Below are 22,470 nucleotides of genomic sequence, written 5' to 3'. Positions count from 1 at the left end.
GGGCGGGTACCCACCTCCTTTGAAACTGGCATGGAGGCAGGTTGGGTGCGGGATGGGGTCGGGACCCCTGATTTCGGGATTTTAACCCCCCACACGCCTCCAATCCCGCCTCCACGGCCCAATGAAAATCCTGCCCATGGAGTGGGACTTGAACCCACAACCGTCTGACCCACGGGCAAGCGTGCTACCCACCGAGTCACGGCTGACTCCCAGTTTCATTTGGTTATTAGTTTCCACTATCAAGAGCTCTGGCTCCTTGTCTGGTACAATTGTTTAGCATTCAACTTGCGGAACATTATTTACAAGTTTTTTTTTAAATTACTGTTGATAACGTTTCGAGTGAAAATAAAATCTGGAAAATAGCCTCTTTCTGACCCAGGTCAGCTTTCAATTGATTTCATGGCCTTTTTCATGTCCTTGCAAGGTTCAGGATGAAATGTTTAATTCATTTGAGGTATTCTAGACAGAAGCAGCAGGAAAAATCGAGTCAGAAGTATTGAGTGAGAGTAACAAAGCTATTTGATTTCTGTACGCCTGGTCGACTCTGAATGCAACTCTTGGTTTGGTGCTTACGTGTTAAAAATTGGAACAGTAACCATCCGAATGTTTTTTTTGTCCTGTCACCTAATAGTACTTATAATTAACGGAATCCGGCGCTGGCTGGGCAACGGCTGAATGCAAACAAGGCCCCCCGAGGCTGCACGCTGCATTAATGTAAGATATGCTCAGACAACATAACTTGTCAGGCAGGATTATTTCTGCTCAGTGATTCAGCGAGGGCCCCCTTGTCTCCTCTGCGGCATTGATGAGAGAGTGGCCATTGAGTGTGGAGATACTGTGCCATTGATGTTTCGCGCGCTTATGGGCTGCCTTTTGTTGAGAATATCTGTGCACAAAGCATGCGCTGTCCCGAATCTGCTGCTACTGTGAGAAACGATGAGCTGCCTTTGAGGTACTGTAGCGTGCGCGTGTGTGTGTGTGTACAATGTTGAGTTTTAACCCGGTTTAAATGCCGTGATACAGTCTCCGTTTCTGTGCATGCTTTTTTTGTGTGTCTGGCTTGTGTCTGGGAAGAGGAGGGGGAAAGAATTGTTGTGCATTTTGCGGTCCTTTTTTTTTAAGTGGAAAATTGCTGAGTACTGTCGCGGACCCAAGGGCTGGGCTTTTGAGTTTCCCCCATGCAGTAAGGTTCTAGTGTAACCCACCGATTCCCTGTCTGCACCGGGCTGTGAGGTTGGGGGGGGGGGCACTGGATATGGTCAGAAAGTGGAGGAGATGTTGGGGGAAACTGGCGGAGCTGGGTTTGAAAAATGCGGCCCTTTTGTTTAATGCACTGACAGGCAGTGGAGAGCCCGAAGGCATCGCTCTCTCTCTCTGCCGACGGGACAGCAGAACAATGGAGCTGTCGGAACACTTTCAGTGCCTAACGCTGCCTTTTCTGCTTCCTTTCTGCCTGTTCCCCCACTTTCCCCCCACCCCCCCCTAAAACCTTTGTAAAAAGAAACTCGTGTAATATTGGATAAAGGGATTCCATATTATGCCAGGTTGTGCCCCAACATTCCTGCTTGACATCGTATTAATATTGCTGAAGTGTTTCGGAGAACAGAGTATGCTTATGGCATTAGGTGGGAGATTTATTCGCGGTTTCCCCATTAAGCACAGAATGTCAGGTTAAAGAATCAATTTAGGTTGACAATAATTCCCCTATCAATCTGCTCTATTGCTGGTAACCAGATGTCTGCCGTTATCATTTCACCCAGCGCTGTGGTGTCAAGTTTAGCTGCTGATTAGCTCTGTGGTCTCTTTCTTTCTCTCTCTCCTATTTTTGTCTGGCTTCTAGCAAATATATTGTAGATAAAAGTGATAAGCCAAATGACGGTATCTGTTTTCACGTTGCCCATCTGAGCTCGCTTCACTTTCAGCAGATAGTGTCAAATGTTTTGTTCACTCGCGCTTTATTTTTGGGAGACGTTATTCGAAACTCCCTATTTCTAGCCCCCTCCACTTCCCTCCTTGGTTTTCCCTCCCACCCCCCAAATCATTTTCACCGTCGTGCTGCACGCTCTGCGGCCGAGAGACACCCCACCCGCTCCGTGCCGTTCTTTCCTCAAACAGCAGGAGGCGTCGCTCGGGGAGGAGGAGGAGGAGGAGGAGGAGCGGGGCAGGGAGGGAGGGGTGGCTGAGGTGAATCGGGCTGGGCAGTGTCAGTTCTCCCGCCTCCCTGCCGAGACGAAATGAACCTCGCTTCCGCCCAGTGCTCCATCTGCCAGCCTGGCTCAGCTCACCCTACTGAGGCCAGTCATCGTGAGTGACAGGCAGCCCCAGGACTCAGGCTCGCAGCCTGCTGGCTGGGAGTCCAGCATTTAAAAAAAAAATCTTTCTAATAAAGCATTCAGTGCTAAATATTCTTATATCCACAAAGCTTTCCCAGAGATTTAAGATAAGTCGTATCTTTCTCATCACAGTTCACAAATCCCTCGCACTGACTAAGGTTGCAGTTTCCGTCCAATAAAATTCAATACAAGGAACATTTGCAAATTAAAAACCAAATTGTTTTGTACCTTAATTTTAGTATAAATGTGCTATGAAGCTGTAAAATAATGAAATCTTCATTGATTGATTGAATATTTCCCCCTCCCTCTCCCACCGTTGTAACTTGAGGTAGATTTTCAGCTTGTCCCCTGGCTATACACTGAACCAGCAGCCCATTATAGAATCCACCCCATTTCCATTTTTTAAATTCATTCTCGGTATGTGGGCATCGCTGGCAAACAAGGCTGACATTTCTTGTCGATCCTAATGCTACAACTGAGTAGCTTGCTTAGACCACTTCAGAGGGTGTGTAAGAGTCAACCATGTTGGACAGAGGAAACGCTTCAAGGACACCCTTGAAGCCTCCTTGAAAAAGTGCAACATCCCCACCGACTCCTGGGAATCCCTGGCCCAAGACCGCACAAAGTGGAGGAGAAGCATTCGGGAAGGCGACGAACACCTCGAGTCTCTTCGCCGGGAGCAAGCGGAAGCCAAACGCAGGCAGCGCAAGGAGCGCACGTCAACCCAAGCACCCCACCCACCCGCCCCTTCAACCACCATCTGCCCCACCTGTGACAGAGACTGTAGGCCCCGCATTGGACTCATCGGTCACCTGAGAACTCATTTTTAGTGTGGAAGCAAGTCATCCTCAGTTCCGAGGGACTGCCTAAGAAGGGTGTAGGACGGGTGTCACATTTCAGGCCAAACCGAGCTAGGACGGCAAATTCCCTTCCTCAGTGTGAACCCATTGGGTTTTTACTTTTTTTATGCTGATAGCAGGTTTTTTTCCTGCGGATTAAAAAAAAAACTGAATTCAAATTCTCACACTTGCCTGGGTGGAATTTGAACTTGAGTCCATCTAGATTACTCGTATCAGCGGCATAACGGCTAGGCTACCGTATCCCACGTGAGATTAGTGGCAATGCAGATCGAGCAGTTTCTATAACGGTCGCTGAGCCACATCGCCAGTTTTACACCCGGATAACAAGTTAAAAATCTACCCTCATGTCTCTTCAGCCGCTATTCCCTGTCGAACTGGCATAGGCAGACTCCTCTCCAGTCACCATGCTACTAGGCTAATGCAAGAGCAGCATGGGCTGACTGAAATTAATCACTCTTTCCATATCATTCTTTGACGTCACTTTCCTCCCTCTTGCCTCCCTCCCTCCTCAGTCTCCGCAAGGCACTGACGCTTGCTGGACCCACAGGCTCTGGCGGCCCTATGTATGTTATCTCACTCTAGTGCCCATTCTTTGTGTGAACCGCGACAAAGAGTGTAACCAGGCTCTTCTACTGTGGGAGGCCTCATGGCCGAGACAGATCACATCCTTACCCGCTATTTACACATGTGCAATTTCCACCAGAGGTAGCAATGGGGAGCAGGAACACTGTGATTTCATTCCACCTCCCCGGCCATCAGGAGCACTGAATCTTCGCACCCGCTCCCGCTCCTCCTCTCAGCTCTCTTCCCCCTCCCTGCTCCCCCTCCCGCTCCAATTCCCCACTCTCCCTAAGTGCTCCCCACTCCCCCTCTCCACTCGCGCTCCCCTCTCCTCTCCACGCTCGTCCTCCCAGCAGCCCCTCCCCGCTCCCCCTCCCAACCCCTCCCCGCTGCCCCTCCCCAACCCCTCCCCACTCCCCCTCCCCCTCCCCAACCCCTCCCCACTCCCCCTCCCCAACCCCTCCCCGCTCCCCCTCCCAACTCCACCCCACTCCCCCTCCCCGCTTTCCCTCCCCGCTCCCCCTCCCCAACCCCTCCCCGCTCCCCCTCCCCCTCCCAACTCCACCCCGCTCCCCCTCTGTTGAATCCGTGAATGTTAATGTATGGTATTCTTCAATAAATCGACAGAGACTGCAGAGGAACAATTAACAGGTGTTTACTGGATGCAGGTTACTCAAAAACTAAAGTACAGATCCCTACTCAGGGTTTATATACAGGTGTGGTCACTGCCGGTACTACAGTATACAGGAGCTGTAAAAAGTAGTTCTCCCCTTAAAGGTACATACACTACAATTCCTCCCCTTTTAGATTAACAGTACCATAACATTCATTTAACAATTAACACTTTTAACATGCAACATTAACGGCAAATAGTCCATTTATAAATTCAGTCTTTGGGGCGGCTTCCTGATCCTTTCTGGATAGTGCCTTTCCTGAGTGTCTTGCTCTTGGTGCGGAGGCGATTCTGGCCCCCTGTCGTCGGTTGGTTCATCAGCTTCCGATGCTACTGTTTCTGGGGTAGATGCTACCTGTACGTCGGGTTCATCACCAGGTACGCGAGACCTGGGGTTGATTCTTTCCTGTGACTCTAGGATCTGGTCGACAAGACTGCAGAGGAACAATTAACAGGTGTTTACTGGATGCAGGTTACTCAAAAACTAAAGTACAGATCCCTACTCAGGGTTGATATACAGGTGTGGTCACTGCCGGTACTACAGTATACAGGAGCTGTAAAAAGTAGTTCTCCCCTTAAAGGTACATACACTACATCCTCCCCGCTGCCCCAACTCCTCCCCGCTGCCCCAACCCCTCCCCGCTCCCAACTCCACCCCGCTCCCCCTCCCCCTCCCCAACCCCTCCCCCCTCCCCAACCCCTCCCGCTCCCCCTCCCCCTCCCCAACCCCTCCCCCCTCCCGCTCCCCAACCCCTCCCCGCTCCCCCCAACCCCTCCCCCTCCCCGCTCCCCCAACCCCTCCCCAACCCCTCCCCCCTCCCGCTCCCCCTCCCCAACCCCTCCACGCTCCCCCCCCAACCCCCCCCCTCCCCAACCCCTCCCCACGCCCCCTCCCCCTCCCCCTCTCCTGTCCCCTCTCCCCTTCCCATCCCATCCCCGCTCCCCCTCCCCCTTCCCGCTAGGCACAAACCAGGGACCAGGTAAAACTAATTGTTAAAAGCTGAACTGAATTACAGTCCCCACTACTCACACCGTCCACGCTTATCACGGGCACCCGCTTATATCAGGCAAATGGTTCTAACCGTTTCTCGTTACCATAAGAGTCGATTATAAAGGCGCCACTTATAAAATATTAAATGCGCAGCTATTTCTGGTGGTGACTGTAGTTCAAAGTATTACTTTTTGGAAAGAATCATTGCTGTCAAAACCTGTCCATTTCTAAAGGGGACGGCTAGCTGCAAAGTAGATTTTTGTATATAAATTTTTTAAAGTTCTCCAGCTTAGTCACAGGGCATGGGTGAAGTAGAAGGGAAGCATTGTTATTAGACATGAAGAAATCGCTCAGTTTCAAGACACATGATTTTCTTCAGACACTCTGCTGCAAAAAATTTTTTTGTTTGCCGGACTCTCTGTTTGTGGTTTGGTCACAGTCTGTGTGTTGTTTTGTGCAGCAGCCTCATGTTCCCACGTGACCCGTGCTGCCTCAGTCCCCAATATAATTGAGAAAAGCTGCATTGTGCTGCCATAGTACTTAATATACCGTATATTAAGAAAAATATGCAATGTCAGGATAGTGAGAGAATAGTGTACGTATTCTGAGCACTTCATTAGGCCATAATAGAGTTAGACTTGCAATCATTATCAGATGCTGAATGTGGCAATGCACTGCGGTACTACAGAGGATAAGGTACAGAGATGCCTGGCGTGTGATCATTAATATTTATATCTGGAACTTTAGAGGAGAGTGTGGTGAATGCTGCTGAGGTAGTCATTCGCGAGCCAGCCAGCGCTAATTACCTTAATCAGGGAGGCTAATTAGGAGATGAAACAGCCTGGGATGGGAAGCTCATTGCTTTCGGGAGAGAGTGGCTCTGAACCATAGGAGATGACAGCGTAGGGGCATAGGAACAGGAGGAGGCCATTCAGCCCCTCGTGCCTGCTCTGCCATTCAATGTGATCATGGCTGGTCTGCGACCTAACTCCATTTCCCCGCCTTTGGCCCATATCCCTTAATACCTTTGGTTAACGAAAATCTATCAATCTCAGATTTAAAATTAACAATTGATCTAGCATCACTTGCCATTTGCAGAAGAGAGTTCCAAACTTCTACCACTCTTTGTGTGTAGAACTGTTTCCTAACTTCACTCCTGGAAGGCCTGGCTCTAATTTTTACACGATGCCCCCTAGTCCTAGAATCCCCAACCAGCGGAAATAGTTTCTCTCTATCTACCCTATCTGTTCCCCTTAATATCCTGAAATCTTTGATCAGATCACCCCTTAACTTTCTAAATTCCAGGGAATACAACCCTAGTTTGCGTAATCTCTCCTCGTAATTTCCCCCCTGGGGTCCGGGTATCATTCTGGTAGTTTCAACCAGCTTTACTCCGTGTCCTCTGGAGTGACGGATAAGGGAAAGGTTTCAGCAGGCCATGGGGTTGAAAAGAAGTGACGGCCCCTTCCAGTACTGCCCAAACGAAGAATTCCTCGCTCTGACACCGCCTGACACACCGCAGCTTCTTTAAGTCTTTAAGATTGTCGGACCCCCTTCATTTTTTCAGTTTTGTTGTCAATAGTTATCCCCAAACCCTGAACGTTAAAAAAAAAATGCTTGCAGTCTATTTTCTCAAAGAAGTGTTTAACGTTTGCCGTGCCCCATTGCGAATGTTTTCATTCATATGCAAATCCATCCTGCCATCTGCCCTTGCCCAGCAAGTGCCTGCAAATTCAAGAATGATAGTGGGAGTGAGTGCAAAGCACGATATCCCAGAGATAGGAATCCCATCTCCGTTCAAGACAGTTACCCTCCAAAATGCCTTAAATGAGGAACGATTGGGTTGGTTGGAGCATTTGTGCTTTGGGTATCTCTTGGCAAACATGGTTCAGTGACTACATGCAGGAGCAATGCGACTACTGAACAAGAGGTAGCAGTGGAGAGGTAGAAACACAATCTTAACAGAGCCCATTCTCTGAGAATTAAATAGGGAGAGAGAGAGAGGAGAAGGAGACTTTTACCTTTCCGAATAGAACTGTGGCAGTTTTGTATTTTCTTATTCTACTTGTAATAAGCTGCCAGCTCAGACCAGGTGCCACGGCTGATAGACACTTGAATCAAAAATTGCAACAATTGAGCATAATATCCCCGTGAAGAAAAATAATGTAATTGCAGTATATTTTTTTTTAGGGTAATCTTATTTTAGCGAGTGCGATAAGCAGTAAATCCCAAACTGTAGCAGCAAGCTGTTGAATAAAAAATGTTATGAGACACCATTCTAGACACACCACTGCCCAAGACAGCTTTCTAGGCCGGCATGTTCTGTTATTCATAAGTATTCGCGGTTGTTAACTGTTTGTTAGTAGAAAGAAAGAACTTGCATTAATACAGTGCACAAGCTGCATGAATGTGTGATTTCCCAAGCAGCGCTCCCTGTGACTGGTGACCCTGGGGAGTCGGCCCTCTGGTGTCTGTATTTCCCTGTAAGACGACAACAAAAAGAATTGACATTTGCAGACTGTAGAATCCCGGTGCTTCTCTGCGCTATTTCTGCACCATCACCTCCAAGTCACACACCATCCTGACTTGGAAGTATATCGCCGATCCTTCACAGTCGCCGGGTCAAAATCCTGGAACTCCCTCCCTACCAGCACTGTGGGAGCACCTTCACCACACGGACTGCAGCGGTTCAAGGCGGTGGCTCACCACCACCTTCTCAAGGGCAACTAGGGATGGGCAATAAATGCTGGCCTTTCCAGTGACGCCCACATCCCGAGTCTGAATAAAATAAAAAGAAAGACTTGCATTTATGTAGCGCCTTTCACGACCACCGGACATCTCAAAGAGCTTTACAGCCAATGAAGCATTGTCGCTGCTGTAATGTAGGAAATGCAGCAGCCACTTTGCGCTCAGCAAGTCCCACAAACTGCAATGTGATAATGACCAGATACTCTGTTTTTGTTATATTGGTTGAGGGATAAATATTGGCCAGGACACCCTTGCTATCATTTTCCAATGTCACTGGATTCGCCAAGTCTGGTCCAGTTTATAGTGACTCCTGTTGCAAAGTTGCTGGTGTGCGCAATGCATCGTGCCATGTTACAAAGTTTGTACACAGCAAGCCCCACAAACAGCAATGGGATAATGACCAGATAATCTGTCTTTTTTTTGTTATGTTGGTTGAGGGATAAGTATTGGCCCAGGACACCAGGGATAACACCCCTGCTCTTCTTCGAAATAGTGCTATGGGATCTTTTACATCCACCTGAGACGGGGCCTCAGTTTAACATCTCATCTGAAAGACGGCACCTCCAACAGTGCAGCATTCCCTCAGCACTGCACTGCAGCGTTAGCGTAGCTTTATGTGTTCAAGTCCCTGGAGTGGGATTTGAACCCACAACTTTCTGACTCAGAGGAAAGTGTGCTACCCACTGAGCCTCAGGCTGACACTTTAAAAGCTTAGGAATATTGGCCATATTCGTGGACGGACTACACATGTGTACGACATTCCTCTTTCTGATATTTCAGTGGTGGCATTAACCCATTTAAAATAAAGAGGTTACAGCCTGTGTTAAAAAATCATATAGAAGATGTGAAACTAATATCATTTCTGGGCTTCTGTATCAACCTGGTGTACTCACAGCTAGCTGCTCACTCCCTGCTTGTGCTTCTGTCTATAACAATGAGAAACGGAGCTCCCCAATGGCCTATTGGGTAAATGGAACACAAAGGTCTCGGGTTCAATCCCGTAGCCTGTGCTGACTTGGTTGGTTTCAGCTGGGCCCAGGGTATATACAAACTGCCTCAATTCTGCCAGCCAGCAGTGGATAATCAGGCAGGGATCCTGCTCCCGATCACTGTTCAGTGACCTGAAAGTGGACGTCTGCAGACCTTAGCTGAGAACGGGATTAGAGCTTGGCTGTGATTCCCCCACAGTCGAATAGCCGGCTGACCTTTGCTATCTCGGCTCACCTTTGACATACAGCTGCTTGAGCGAGGTCTGAGAGCGGTGGGGGGTGGGTGGGGGGTGGGAGCCAGTACCTGTAAAACCTCGCACCACCGCAGTGGCTTTGAGAAAAGGCGGGAGAAAGGAATGGACTGTGCAAAAAAAAAATGGTTTGGGATGTGCCCGCCATTTTGTGTCTGCGCGATCGCTCGGCAGTGGTTTAAGAAGCACGGGGGAGGGGGAGGGTCCGCACCGATCAGCCGCCGTACCTTCGGCAGAAGATCAACAGAAACCCCGGTGACATAAGAAAACTACTAGGCACTTGGTCTAAGCGTTAAACAAAGCTTTAATCAACTGTTTTACAACATGGAGGTCTAATTGTCCTTCACTAGTTCCTGTTAAGTATGTCCTGCACAAGCTGGGCCCGTGCCCGTGTATTTATACTCTCCCTGGACAGCGCCACCCACAGGCCGCTCAGTATTATTTCATAAGTCTTTCTTTCATGAATGACTGATTCATGTAACCCGGGATGCACACGTAAAAGATCAGCAGCCGGTCGGGGGAAAGCTGCGAAGAAACTCCTGGCGCATCTCATCCAGGTATCAGAGTTAAGAAAAAGGCCCATTATGGGAAGGAACCAATCTGTCAGAGGCAGGAGGGCCCTCTGGCTGCAGGTGCCTGCGGTTTTCAGCCAATAAGGCAGGTGGCGGGGGGGGGCGGTTAGTGGGTTGGTAGTCAATGGTCCCTCTGAGGTGTGTGGCCGTGCACCAATCGCGAGGACCCGCGCAGGCCGCTCACCAGCGCTGCCGCTGGAAGCGATACCGCGCATGCGCAGCCGCTGCGGCAAATTTAAAGGGGGCCGCACAGGGAGCAAAAAAAATTAGAGGGAGCATTGGTGGGTGTGAGCTGCAAACTGGGCAGGGGGGTGGGTGCTGAGGTCAGCTGGTCCCATTATTTCAGGCTGCTGAAGAAAAGCACATTTCGCTTGTGGAGATGAATGGACTGTGGAGTTGGAGTCATTGCTCGACGGAGGATGCGTACAGTTTGGTCTCCTTATTTAAGGAGGGATATACTTGCATTGGAGGCAGTTCAGAGACGATTCACGAGGTTGATTCCGGAGATGAAAGGGTTGTCTTATGAAGAAAGGTTGAGCAGGTTGGGCCTATACTCGGAGTTTAGAAGAATGAGAGGGGATCTTATTGAAACATATAAGATTCTGAAGGGGGCTTGACAGGGTAGATGCAGAGAGGACGTTTCCCCTCATGGGGGAATCTAGAACTAGGGGGCATAATTTCAGAATAAGGGGGCACCCATTTAAAACAGAGATGAGGAGGAATTTCTTCTCTCAGAGGGTCGTGAATCTTTGGAATTCTCTTCCCCAGAGAGCTGTGGAGGCGGGGTCATTGAATATATTCAAGGTGGAGATAGACAGATTTCTGAACGATAAGGGAGTCGAGGGTTACGGGGAGCAGGCGGGGAAGTGGAGTTGAGGCCAAGATCAGATCAGCCATGATCTTATTGAATGGCGGAGCAGGCTCGAGGGCCCGAATGGCCTACTCCTGCTCCTACGTCTTATGTTCTTATGAAATCCGCAGCTCCGCCTTTCGGTGCCAGGGAAAAAAAGCCCTTTTCCTCTTAGCGCACGTCGTGATCTTGCACGTTTTATACCTGCGCTCGAGCCAGTGTAGGGGAGGGAGGAGCGCTGGTTCCCACTCAGATGAAAGGCAGGCAGCCAGAGATGGACCCATTGGCCACTTGCATCACCTGAATCCAGTCAAGAGACACTGGGGGCAATTCTAACCTAACCCACCCATCGAAAAACTGACGGGAATGGGTGGAACACTGGTTTCACACCCCGCCCGATTTTACTCTGCATTGAAGTAAATATTGGGCGAAATGTTAAAAAACTGTGTTCCACCTGATCCCTTGGGTTTCCTGCCCAGAGAGTTGGGTTAAATTTACTCCCGCCGTGTTGGGGCTCTTGAGTTTACTTTCAGACCTGCCGAAGTTGAAATATCTCCCCTCAAGTTTTACCCGTCTTTGCGTCGGCTTGGGGAGGTGACGGAGAGCGGGGCAAATATTTTACATTGAAAGCATTCCTCCCACCCAGAGTAATATTCCAAGAGCCAACATGAAGCTCCTTGGAAAGTCTTGGGCTCTCGAATTTCCATACTGAAAGTCTCTCGTCGTAACTCTGGCGAGAGGCCGGCAGAGTTCTCAAGGGAAAAGGCTTAAACGACTGAAAACAGCCGCTTCCCTTAGGCGTTCCGCCAATCTGCTGCTGGAGTTACGTCGGGAAACTGGGAGAACCCCCGCAGATTTCCAGGGCCTTGGTGGGTGAGGTGCACTGATTTATTTTATGTTCTCTATGCACCTACGGCACCAGCGTTACTTCTAGGGTGTTGCACCTAGTTTCCTCCCTTGTTCTCCTTCTCCTGAAAGCGGTGACTCACATTGAAGTACACGTCCATGCACATCTTGTGTGTGTCCAGTTCTCGAGTTTCAGCAGGCTGTCTCACCATGGGATTCAGCGACAGCTGAGCTCATAACTTTGCTCGTCGGATGTCCCAGCAGGGGGCAGGAACTCTGGTCACATTCTCATTACTGAGGTAAAACATTGGTCACATTCCCATTACTGAGGTAAAACAGTGACATTGATTTGCCAGACCACATTATCTGGCTCCCCTTCCTTTAGAGCTGCTTGAGGTTGTTATCAGCCTGTACCATTCCAATGCACTCCTGGCTGGCCTCCCACATTCCACCCTACGTAAACTTGAGGTCATCCAAAACTCAGCTGCCTGTGTCCTAACTCGCACCAGGTCTCGCTTGCCCATCTCCCCTGTGCTTGCTGACCTACATTGGCTCCCAGTTAAGCAGCGCCTCGATTTCAAAATTCTCTACCTTGTTTTCACATCTCTCCATGGCCTCCCCCCTTCCTATCACTGTAATCTCCTTTAGCCTCACAACCTGATGAGATATCTGCGCTCCTCTAATTCTGCCCTCTTGAGCATCCCTGATTATAATCACTCAACCTTTGGTGGTCATGCCTTCAACTGCCTAGGCCCTAAGCTCTGGAATTCCCTCCCTAAACCTCTCCGTCTCACTACCTATCTCTCCTTCTTTAAGACGCATCTTAAAACCTATCTCTTTGACCAAGCTTTTGCTCACCTGCCCTAATTTATCCTTATGTGGCTCGGTGTCAAATATTTTGTCTTAAAATACTCCTGTGAAGCGCCTTGGGACGTTTTACTACGTTAAAGGCGCTATATAAATACAAGTTGTTGTTGTTGTGCACAGCAGGGAATTTACTGAAGTAATTCCTGGTGAGCCTGCTCCCAGGCTTAGCAAAATCTGCGACACACAAGCCCAGGATGCGAATAATCGCCAGGGAGGCTCTTCTCTGACTGCTTGCCCATATTTAGACTTTCATTGCTTGACCACGTGACCTTGGAATGAGGCCAATTGTAATAACTCCAGCTGCGACCAGCAAATTCAGTACAGATCGAGGATGGGACATGCAAGCTGCCTGCCCCTGTACGACGGAGCAACCCATTACACGGTGCGCCGTGCTATGGGCTAATGGGAGAGCAGCCTGCAGGGCTTTTTGTGAAATGGCCTCTTCAGAGGAGGAAGTGCCCTCAACATCACAAAGTCAAGTTTCTCGGTTCTCCAGCACTGTGTCTGTTGGAGGATTCAGCCGACTTGGGCTGTAAATGTCAAATGCTTCAGTTGGACCTGGTTACGACAGGTGAAAGGATTCTGCTCATAACAGGGTTCTAGTGCCTTTTTAAAATTCATTCACGGGATGCGGGCGTCGCTGGCGAGGCCAGCATTTATTGCCCATCCCTAATTGCCCTCGAGAAGGTGGCTGGTGAGCCGCCATTTCAGAGGGCAGTTAAGAGTCAACCCCATTGCTGTGGGTCTGGAGTCACCTATAGGCCGCATGTATTGCGGGACTTAACACTTTGCTCAGCATTCAAGCAAGGATATCGTATGAGTAAAGCCCAGTGCCACCAGAACAGCTTCACACACACATCACCTAAATAAAGGAAGGCACCACTAATGACATGCCAGACAGCCTATCCACACTAAAAATCAGTAACCATAAGATTTTCAAATAGCGATTGTAAAACTTGGATGGACCGTAGATTCAATCATCAATCCCTGTCGTTCCCACCAGTTTGAGGAACGCTTCTAGTCAACTGGCGGGACATTGCACGGTCTCATTCCATGGACATTCAGGCATGAACGATAGATTTAATTATGGTCAAGCAATCAGAGAGACCCTCCCTGGATTTATATGGACATCTGGACTCATCTACTGCAGATATAAGCAGAGCAAACCCACGAGGAGATGCTTCGATAAATGCTCTTGTTTTTTTGCACGATCTGGTAGTGTGGTAGGGCAACTTTAAACATCCCCGGCGACGGGGTACAACTAACACATTAATATCAGAGTTTTACATCGGTTTGAGAGTAAGCACTTGTGGACAGTCCCTCAGCACAATATCTGACATCTGTCAGTTCGGTAACCAGTGGGAACTGGATTGCAGAAGTCAGTCATTGTGCAAAGATGGCAAAGTTTGCAAACCAGTAGGAGGTGCTGGATGCAAAGCTGTTTCGAGACCTTTAATGAAGTGATTCCACGTACAGATGCCCCCGCACACGCGCCAGGACTTTAATTAGGTGTTTTTAAGTTGAATGTCCTTCATTTTTCTCACAACTCTCAGCTCCAAGTGCGTAAATGTTAATAAAAAAAAGGTTACAACTCTGGAGAGAAAAAATAATAATTCCTTTCCCATTGAATCTTGGATTACAAATAAACTTAACACAAAAACCCAGGCACTTGGAGGCCTTGTTAGTTTCTAGATCTCGAGCTGAGTTTATTAATAGGAAGAGGGAGTCAGTCTCATACTTATGGCCTTTTAAGTACTGGAGAACCAGCACATAATTAGACATTATTACCACGTAATTTTGTCCTTTGTACTGTGCTTTGGTTGCTATCAGATATGAGTGCGTTCTCCTTTGATTTTATTTTTGATTGGTATTTTGTGGCGGCTGAATGTTCCAACATAAGATGAGCAACTGCAGTTCAGAAGTAATGTATTGGTTGTGAAGCGTCTTATGATGTCCTGAGGGTGTGATAAGTTATTGTGTGAACTTCCTTCCCCTCCATTCGTGTTTCAACTCCGATGTTTAATTTCAAAAAGTACAACTCCGGTCCCACTCCAGGGACTTGAGCACAAAAATCTAGGCTGACACTCCAGTGCTGCACTGTCGGAGGTGCCGTCTTTCGGATGAGACGTTAAACCGAGGCCCCGTCTGCTCTCTCAGATGGACGTGAAAGATCCCGTGGCACTATTTCAAACAAGAGCAGGGGAGTTATCCCCAGTGTCCTGGCCAATATTTACTCCTGAATCAACATCACTAAAACAGTTTATCTGGTCATTATCAAATTGCTGTTTGTGGGATCTTGCTGTGTGCAAATTGGCTGCAGCGTTTCCCACATTACAACAGTGACTACACTTCAAAAAGTACTTCATCGACTGTAAAGCCCTTTGAGACGTCCGGTGGTCGTGAAAGGCGCTATAGAAATGCAAGTCTTTCTTTTCTAACTGATGAACAAGTGAGACTTACCGCTTTACAGTAGCGCCTGCATTTTAGCCTCCCCTCTCTCATGATTAAAGAATTCTGGCGCTATGTCAACGCTACTGAGTGTGAAAGTTGTGCTGTGCCACCTACGTGTGTCAGCCCTAAAATGTTTCAGTTTGTGACATTGTCACCCGCTGGAATGACATTTTTCAAGCTGCGTAACAAATGTGTAACTGGACTGTGGGAGTACTCGCACCGACTTTTACGTTTCCGCAAAAACAATTGGCAGGGTTGTCAAATCGCGTGAAGATTATAGATGGAACCGAGTTTAATTTCTGTCTCTGATTTTTAGGAGGGTTTTTGGAATGGGTTGGCACCGCACTGACACAATTGGATACATTTCTGTTAAGGGAATGAATTGAGGGATTCGGTGGAAAGGCAGGTGAATGGGATGATTGATTGGTGAAGAAGGGACAGGCTGGTTGAGTCCTGTGGCTTTTTAAGATTCTTATGTAAAACCAGCAGCAGCAGTTTGTGGTCATTTTTCGGCCGTGGGCCTAAGTGGGCAGAGTGTGGTTGAGTGGAGAGTGATACACGCTTGGCCTGGGAAGCAGGCAGGACGGTTAATAATGAGGTCTGAGCTCACTGCGGTGATGATGGTTGTAGTTCTCTCTGCTGGAATCTGCAGGCTCCGGCGCTGGGGAAATCTAATGTCCTTGCAGACTGCTACAGGTGCCCAGAGCGTGGGCACCTCGAACCTGCCAGTAACATTCTTCGCTCTTCCAGCTGGTGTGTCAACCACTGCTGTCACTCAGGCCCTGTAACTGGAGCAGAGACGAGCAAATGTTTGGACTGAAATGTGCTACCAGAGTGTAACGTATATTAGTCATGTTATTTTCCATTAGTGCATAGATTATTGAATCCTAGTGTTCCTGTTGGCAGACTCACTGCGGGTGACACAATCTCTGCATGCCGTAGATGTTCAACTTGGGTTATCTGGATGTAGGAGGTGTGCGAGGGGATCCTTGGGGGTCAGTGGGATCTTCAGATTTCTGTATTTGTTGGATCGCTAATACGTCAGTTAGGTTACTGTATAAATAATAAAACAAGCATATCCTGCAATGATAGCACGGTGTTCCCTTGGACAGATGGCAGTGCTTTTCAGCAGTTAGGGCAGGGGGTCCCCAGGGGGTCCCCAGGAGTGTGTCAGTATTTGGCAGCAAGTCCCCCACACGAAAGCTTGAGAACCCCAACGCGCTGTAGTCAAACTGGACCTTCGTGTGAAACTTGGCCTGCTGGGAATGTCCATTCTAACTCATAGAACCAACACGTAAAGTTATATGTCGCTGCCCCTCCTGTCACATGATGCACTAGAACTCTGTCCCTAAAGCCCTTTGCCTCTTCCCACCTTCAGAAGCCTTTAGTCACTTCTCCTAATTCTTCCCCTACCGTTGAGTTGTGTCACATAGAACGTGAAAAGACCATCAGGCCCATGTGTGCTCGACCTATTTTTTTTGTGCTAGCAATCATTTTTCACCACCGTGAAGCCCCTTGGGACTATGCTAAAGGCACTATCTAAATGCAAGTTGTTAGATCTCTGTGCTCCTCCAACTCTGGCCTCTTGTGCAGTCCGATTTTAATCGCTCCACCGTTGGCGACCGCGCCTTCAGCTGCCGAGGCCCCAAGCTCTGGAGTTACCTCGCTAAACCTCTCCGCCGCGCTACCTCTCTCTCCTCCTCTAAGACGCTCCTTAAAAGCTTTGACCAAGCCCTGTCCTAATCTCTCCTTGTGTGGCTCGGTGTCCAATTATGTTTGATAATCGCTCCTGTGAAGCGCCTCGGGGTGTTCTACTACGGTAAAGATGCTATACAAATGTACATTGTTGTTGTTTATTGTACTCTACCCTCTACCGTTACAATGCAGCCCACCCTGCCTGCAGATGCAGTCTAAACGTATATTATTGAATAAAAACAATCAATCAGAACAATAGAAAGCATTCTTCCCCTTAAAAATCCTCAACACTCGAAGTAAAGGAAATCTTTACAAAAGAATTACCACAGTTCATTATCCTTTCTGCTGTTTGAAAAAAAAGTCTTGTGAAAATCTTTATTTCCCGATTAAGCATATATAAAGAAATGTTTTTACATCGAAGATCACATATGGCAATCAAGTCAGAGGTTTTTTTTTAGACCCCCCCCCCTTCCCCCACCATCTCTTTTTGAAGGTTTTTTTTCCCTCCCATTCACTGCTCCAGATATCGATCTCAGTCGAGAGGTTGAGTGAGTGTCTGCTCCAGACATGGTCCCCAGTCGAGAGGTTGACAAACAAAGAGGGTGGTTTGGTTGAGATTCCGAAGGGCAGCTGACACAAGTCAGCAGCTTTGGAACAGGAGGGCTGGAGAATTGGGCAAAGCGATCAGCTGGTGAAGACATTTTATGAATGGTGAATGTAACAATAATGCAGAGAGAAGGCAGAGCGTTTTGTTATTTGTTTTTTAAGTCTAATGTTACAATGGCCCCCCTGCTTGGATATACTTAGCTGTTTAAAGCTCCACCGACCACTTTTGCGAGCCTCAGCTGAATTTAAGAGATGTCATCAATCTGATATACAATCAATCTTTGTGCTGTCCAATCTTATCCTGAAGCTCCTTGTACAGTCAATTCCACCGGCACAGTATGCAGATCTGATACAGAACTTTTCTGCGAGAGAATCTTCTGATGTCTCAGTGCGGTACACGATGTGGTACGAATCCATTATGACCAAATGGCCCCAGGGTTGGCCTTCTGTTTTAGAAAGACTTACATTTCTATAGCGCCTTTCACATCCACCGGATGACCCAAAGCACTTTATAGCCACTGAAGTACATTTTGTCACTGTTGTAATGTAGGAAACACAGCAGCCAATTTGCACACAGCAAGCTCCCACAAACAGCAATCTGATCATGACCAGATTATCTGTTTTAGTGATGTTGATTGAGGGATAAATATTGGCCGGGACACCGGGGAGAACTCCCCTGCTCTTCTTCAAAACCTTTTACGTCCACATGAGCGAGCAGACTGGTCCTTGGTTTAACATCTCATCCGAAAGATGGCACCTCTGACAGTGCAGCACTCCCTCAGTACTGCACGGGAGTGACAGCCTAGATTTTTGTGCTCAAGTCTCTGGAGTGGGGACTTGAACCCACAACCTTCTGACTCAGAGGCGAGGGTGCTGCCCACTGAGACACTGCTGACACACTGTTTGTTCAAAGTTAGCTGATCTTAGCTGGGGCAGCATTAGGAGCATAACAATTCGATTCAGTATCCCAGGGTTAGGCTTGCCTGTTCCTGGTCAAGGAATGTTCCTGCCGCTAATAAATGGCACCGGGCCTTGCAGAAACTTGCATTTATATAGCGCCTTTCGGGACCTCATGAAGTCCACAGCCAATGAAGTACTTTTGATGTGTAGTCAGTGTTGTAATGTAGGAAATGTTACAGGTAACACAGGTGGTACAGAGCGGAGGATCAGTCTTGGTGCGCAGTGTGAGAGGGATGGGCTGTGAGGCATCATTGGATTCACTAGGACCCTACAATCTTCAAAAGAGACATAGCATGGAGCACATTATTGAGTTGGTTATTTAATGGGATAGAGACAGTAATTTCTAAGCAATATTTTAAAGTTGCTTTTACACTATGCAATGTCACCAATTCCCAACACACGAGTCTCGTGCAGCCGTCTGTAACCGGAGGTATTCTTGCCAGCATCCGCTAAAGCCAGTGGGCGGGAAGACCAGTTTTTTTCATTGAACCAGTTCTTCCCGTTGGCCAAAACATTAGGGGGAAAAATTCGTCCCCTTAGCACCACCCATTAGCGCCAGTAGATGGCGCTAATTCTGCGTTGAGACCAGTACTGACAGGGCAAGGCTAATCGGGACCCCCTGCCACCTCCCCTACCCCCGTAGCACTGCCAGTAACAGCTATCGCTGAGGACCTCAAAGCCAGGGAGATCGTGACGTCAGTGAATGTGCAACGCTCACTGAATGCCTGATTTCCAAAATTGCTTTTCACCACTTACCACACCGTCTGGCGTAAACACTGAAAGGGAGAGCTGGTGTGCAGCGCCAGGAAGCCAGCTGCAGGGACGTTATTTAAAGGGATCATCAGTAATCACTCGCACCTGTCAGGTTAGTGCAGTTTCAGTGGCTTTTTGTTAGTTTTGGCTACTGCAACAGTTTCACTGAGTAAGTTCAAGGTTCTTTTGTATCAGGAGTCTTGTACAACGTAGTTACATTTATTCTTCAAAGATTCAAACTGCAACACTTGGTAAGATTACTGGGGACTGTACTGACATGCCACCTCACCATCCAAGATCTACGGCGGAGGGAGCGTAGGCAGCAAGAAAGACGGGAACATGTGCGCAGAGGGAGGAGGAGGAGGAGGAAAAAGATGAGGAGAAAAAAGACGAGGAAGAAGAAGATGGAGAACAGGAGGGAGGGAGGAGGCAGCTGGACAATCGGGCTTGCGGACGGGCAGTCCGTGATGTGGTGTGCCACCTCCCTCCGCATAGTGAGGCAGACTTGTGGTGAGGGCCTCCTGCCAGATGGTGGGTAAAGGACTGCTCGCCTTCTCTCCAGCGCTAAAACCAATGCCTTCAAAGCTTCATGGGAAAACCTACGGGCTCATTCCCTGGGGTGGCTTTCTGCCATGAGGAGTTGTAAATAAGTGCTCCTTCTCCTTGTCCTTCTTCTTATGGTTGTTGAGGCAGCTGCACAGCCAACAATGCTGAGAATGAGGTGCTGCAGCATCAATGAACCTCCCCTTTAAGTAATGAAAAAAGCCTGTGGTAATCATGAGTTGCGATTAGACTGCACCCGATATTGGTCCAGCCTTTAAGTGTGATGCTTTTAGACATGATTTAAGACTCCAAGGCCTAGAAATTGGGTTGGGGCGCCAAAGTGGCGCAAAAGTCGCCTGAGCACAGGATTTAGCGCAGCGATCGGAGTGATACCGATCGCCAGAAATTCAGTTTCAGTGCCCCTCGAGGGAGAAGGGGCGAGGCTCGAGGCGCTCCGCGTCCCTCTTAGGGCGCTGAAACTGATTATCGCAGCGCAACGTGCCGCAGCGCCACACGCTGCGGCACGGCACGCTGCGGTACTGCAGGCCTTCCTCCCACTGTTAAGGGGGAGGTGCCTGCAACAGCGCGATCCCCGATCGCGAGTGCCGGCAAATGAGCCAAGGAGAAGTGCCGGGCTCTCGGGAAACAGCCGGCAATGCCACGGGGGGGGGGGGGGGCGGTTAGGAGGCCGGGGACGGAGGTGCTGGCAGGTGGCCGCCGAAAAAGCGGCCGCCCCGCACCTCCACCTTAACTTGCGCCGCTGCCGGCACAGTAAGGCCCCGTGAACCGGGCGCGGGTAGCGAGCGGCGCAACTGCAGCGTTCGCTACCAAATATCGCGAACGGGGCACGAATGGGGCGCTGCGCACACCGATGACGTCATCGGTGGCGGCGCAGCGCAAATGCCTAACGCCACCATTAGCGCCCCTACTGAATATCGCTGGAGACGCAGCCAGTGGCGCTACAGCCACTGTCTGCCTCTTTAGGCGCTAACAGGTGGCGCTACTCACCCAATTTCTCCCTCCAATAATTTTATTGAACAGTGAGGATGAATTTTGCCTGCAGTCTAGAGCATTTTCACCATCTTTTGTCCTAACACTGCCCATTCCTTGGCTATAATGAATTTCTAGCCTATTTACATTTAAGAAGCAGTGCTGTGATGGGAAAGTAATATTTGAAAGACAGTGGCATTAAGGGCAGGGGAGAGAGGGATAGACCAGTGCAAGGGAAAAGGAAATTAGCCTGAACTCCCACTTCTGATTGCTTGTCATCTCTGCTGTAGAGTGTACATTTTGGCATCAGGTGAGAACAAGATGAGACTCGGCTATTTTGGCCCCCAACCCCCCCACAGTCAAAAAGATTGCCCGTACTCGGACTGTAAATCCGCAATCCCATATAACAATGGCGGAGTCGGATGTCCCCTTCGCTGGGCAATTACATGCCTGATCCTGTCAGAATTAATTAAAATAAAGTGGGTAGGTGGTCACGTTGGTATTGGTGTAGCTGCATGCTGGCGGATGGGAAAGGAAATTGTGACATTCTAAGCCTCTGTGCCCCATGTGCCAGCTGGTCTGGTCGAAGAACCCCTGTCAGGAGAAGACTTGGGCCCTTTCTATGAGGGCCACTCTCCTTAGGACCAACAGATTGCTTCATGACTCTCTGCCATTAGGATCCTGGTCCTTCCAAAGTTGGTGGGCTCCATTTCTGGTACTCTGGCATATATCTTGATGCAGATGTTCTTAAACGCTGGGAGCACTAGAAGCAGGACAGTTGGGAATTCGGGCAGGTGATGCCATCCTACCAGGCCTCCCTCTTCTCTTGACATCAGATTTAGAGAGGGTCTCGCCCTCCCCACCTCCACTCCCACCCCCTTGTAAACCCTAGTGCTGCCCAAATAGGGTGGAGACCTGGCATAACAGGTTCCTGTCCCATAATCTGCCTCCCACACCCCCCAGTTGTGCCCCAAATCTGCCTTAAACATGGCCTCAAAATGTGGGCTCATGCATGAAGAAAGGCCATTTGAAACCCTAGAAACTTTCAAAATGCAACCACGAGGGGAGACGGCAGTAGCGACAGTAAGAGTTAAACTCGCTTATACTCGCTGGAGTTTAGAAGAATGAGAAGGGATCTCATTGAAACTTATAAAATTCTAACAGGACTAGACAGACTAGATGCAGGAAGGATGTTCCTGATGGCTGGGGAGTCCAGAACCAGGGGTCACAGTCTAAGGATAAGGAGTAAGCCATTTAGGACAGAAATGAGGAGGAATTTCTTCACCCAGAGAGTGGTGAACCTGTGGAATTCTCTACCACAGAAGGCAGTAGAGGCCAATTCATTAAATATATTCAAGAAGGAGTTAGATATATTTCTTAAGGCTAAGGGGATCAAGGGATATGGGGAGAAGGCAGGGACAGGGTACTGAATTTGGGTGATCAGCCATGATCTCATTAAATGGCGGAATAGGCTCGAGGGGCCGAATGGCCTACTCCTGCTCCTATCTTCTATGTTTCTAAACCAAAATGTCTGCCGCCCAGTGAACGCAGTCACCAGAGTCGAAATGAGTTGCATTTCAAGGAGCGGTAGGAGCTGTCGGTGCTGTGACCCATTTCTACTTGAGCTATAGAATCATTGACTGCCTCAGGTCATGATGAATTGCCGTGCCCTAGAAGGAGAAGGTTTTGAATTCAGCTGGAAGCAAAGACTGTAATTTGTCTCCTGGCTGCTCCCTTTGCTGACAGGGCGAGAGGAGTTTATTTGTGAGGCTAAGCAACATCTACTACAGTCACTGACCCTTTAAATCAGCGCCATGCAGCAGGGTCCAGAGTTTCGTTCTTCTCCATTGCTGTGTTGCCTGTAGACCCTGTGGTCGTACTCAGATCGAAGGTGCATTCTCCTGTTTAGTTACAGACCCACCTGCACTGTA

The 22,470-nt window shown here is 48.8% G+C and overlaps 1 protein-coding gene across 19 annotated transcripts in view; it reads left to right on the top strand.

The window, feature by feature from the left end:
* The window catches only part of celf2 (cugbp, Elav-like family member 2), an 897,865-nt gene that overhangs the window by 500,800 nt on the left and 374,595 nt on the right, over positions 1–22,470 (top strand). Inside the window, exon 1 of one of the 19 annotated variants that reach the window (XM_086010713.1) lies at positions 836–952. The exons of 17 other annotated variants lie outside the window; for them this stretch is intronic. In XM_086010713.1, coding sequence (XP_085866839.1) covers positions 900–952 — 53 coding nt within the window. In that variant the 5' untranslated portion in view covers positions 836–899. Of the gene's footprint in view, positions 1–835; positions 953–22,470 lie in introns of those variants that run through there. One more of the 19 variants, XM_086010730.1, reaches the window with a different exon arrangement.

Source organism: Somniosus microcephalus, chromosome 17 (assembly GCF_052327205.1).
Source record: "Somniosus microcephalus isolate GS21.2 chromosome 17, FLI_Smic_1.0, whole genome shotgun sequence".
Classification (NCBI taxonomy): domain Eukaryota; kingdom Metazoa; phylum Chordata; class Chondrichthyes; order Squaliformes; family Somniosidae; genus Somniosus; species Somniosus microcephalus.
The sequence above is the reverse complement of the archived record's forward strand: the minus strand, read 5'-3'. Positions and strand labels throughout refer to the sequence as shown.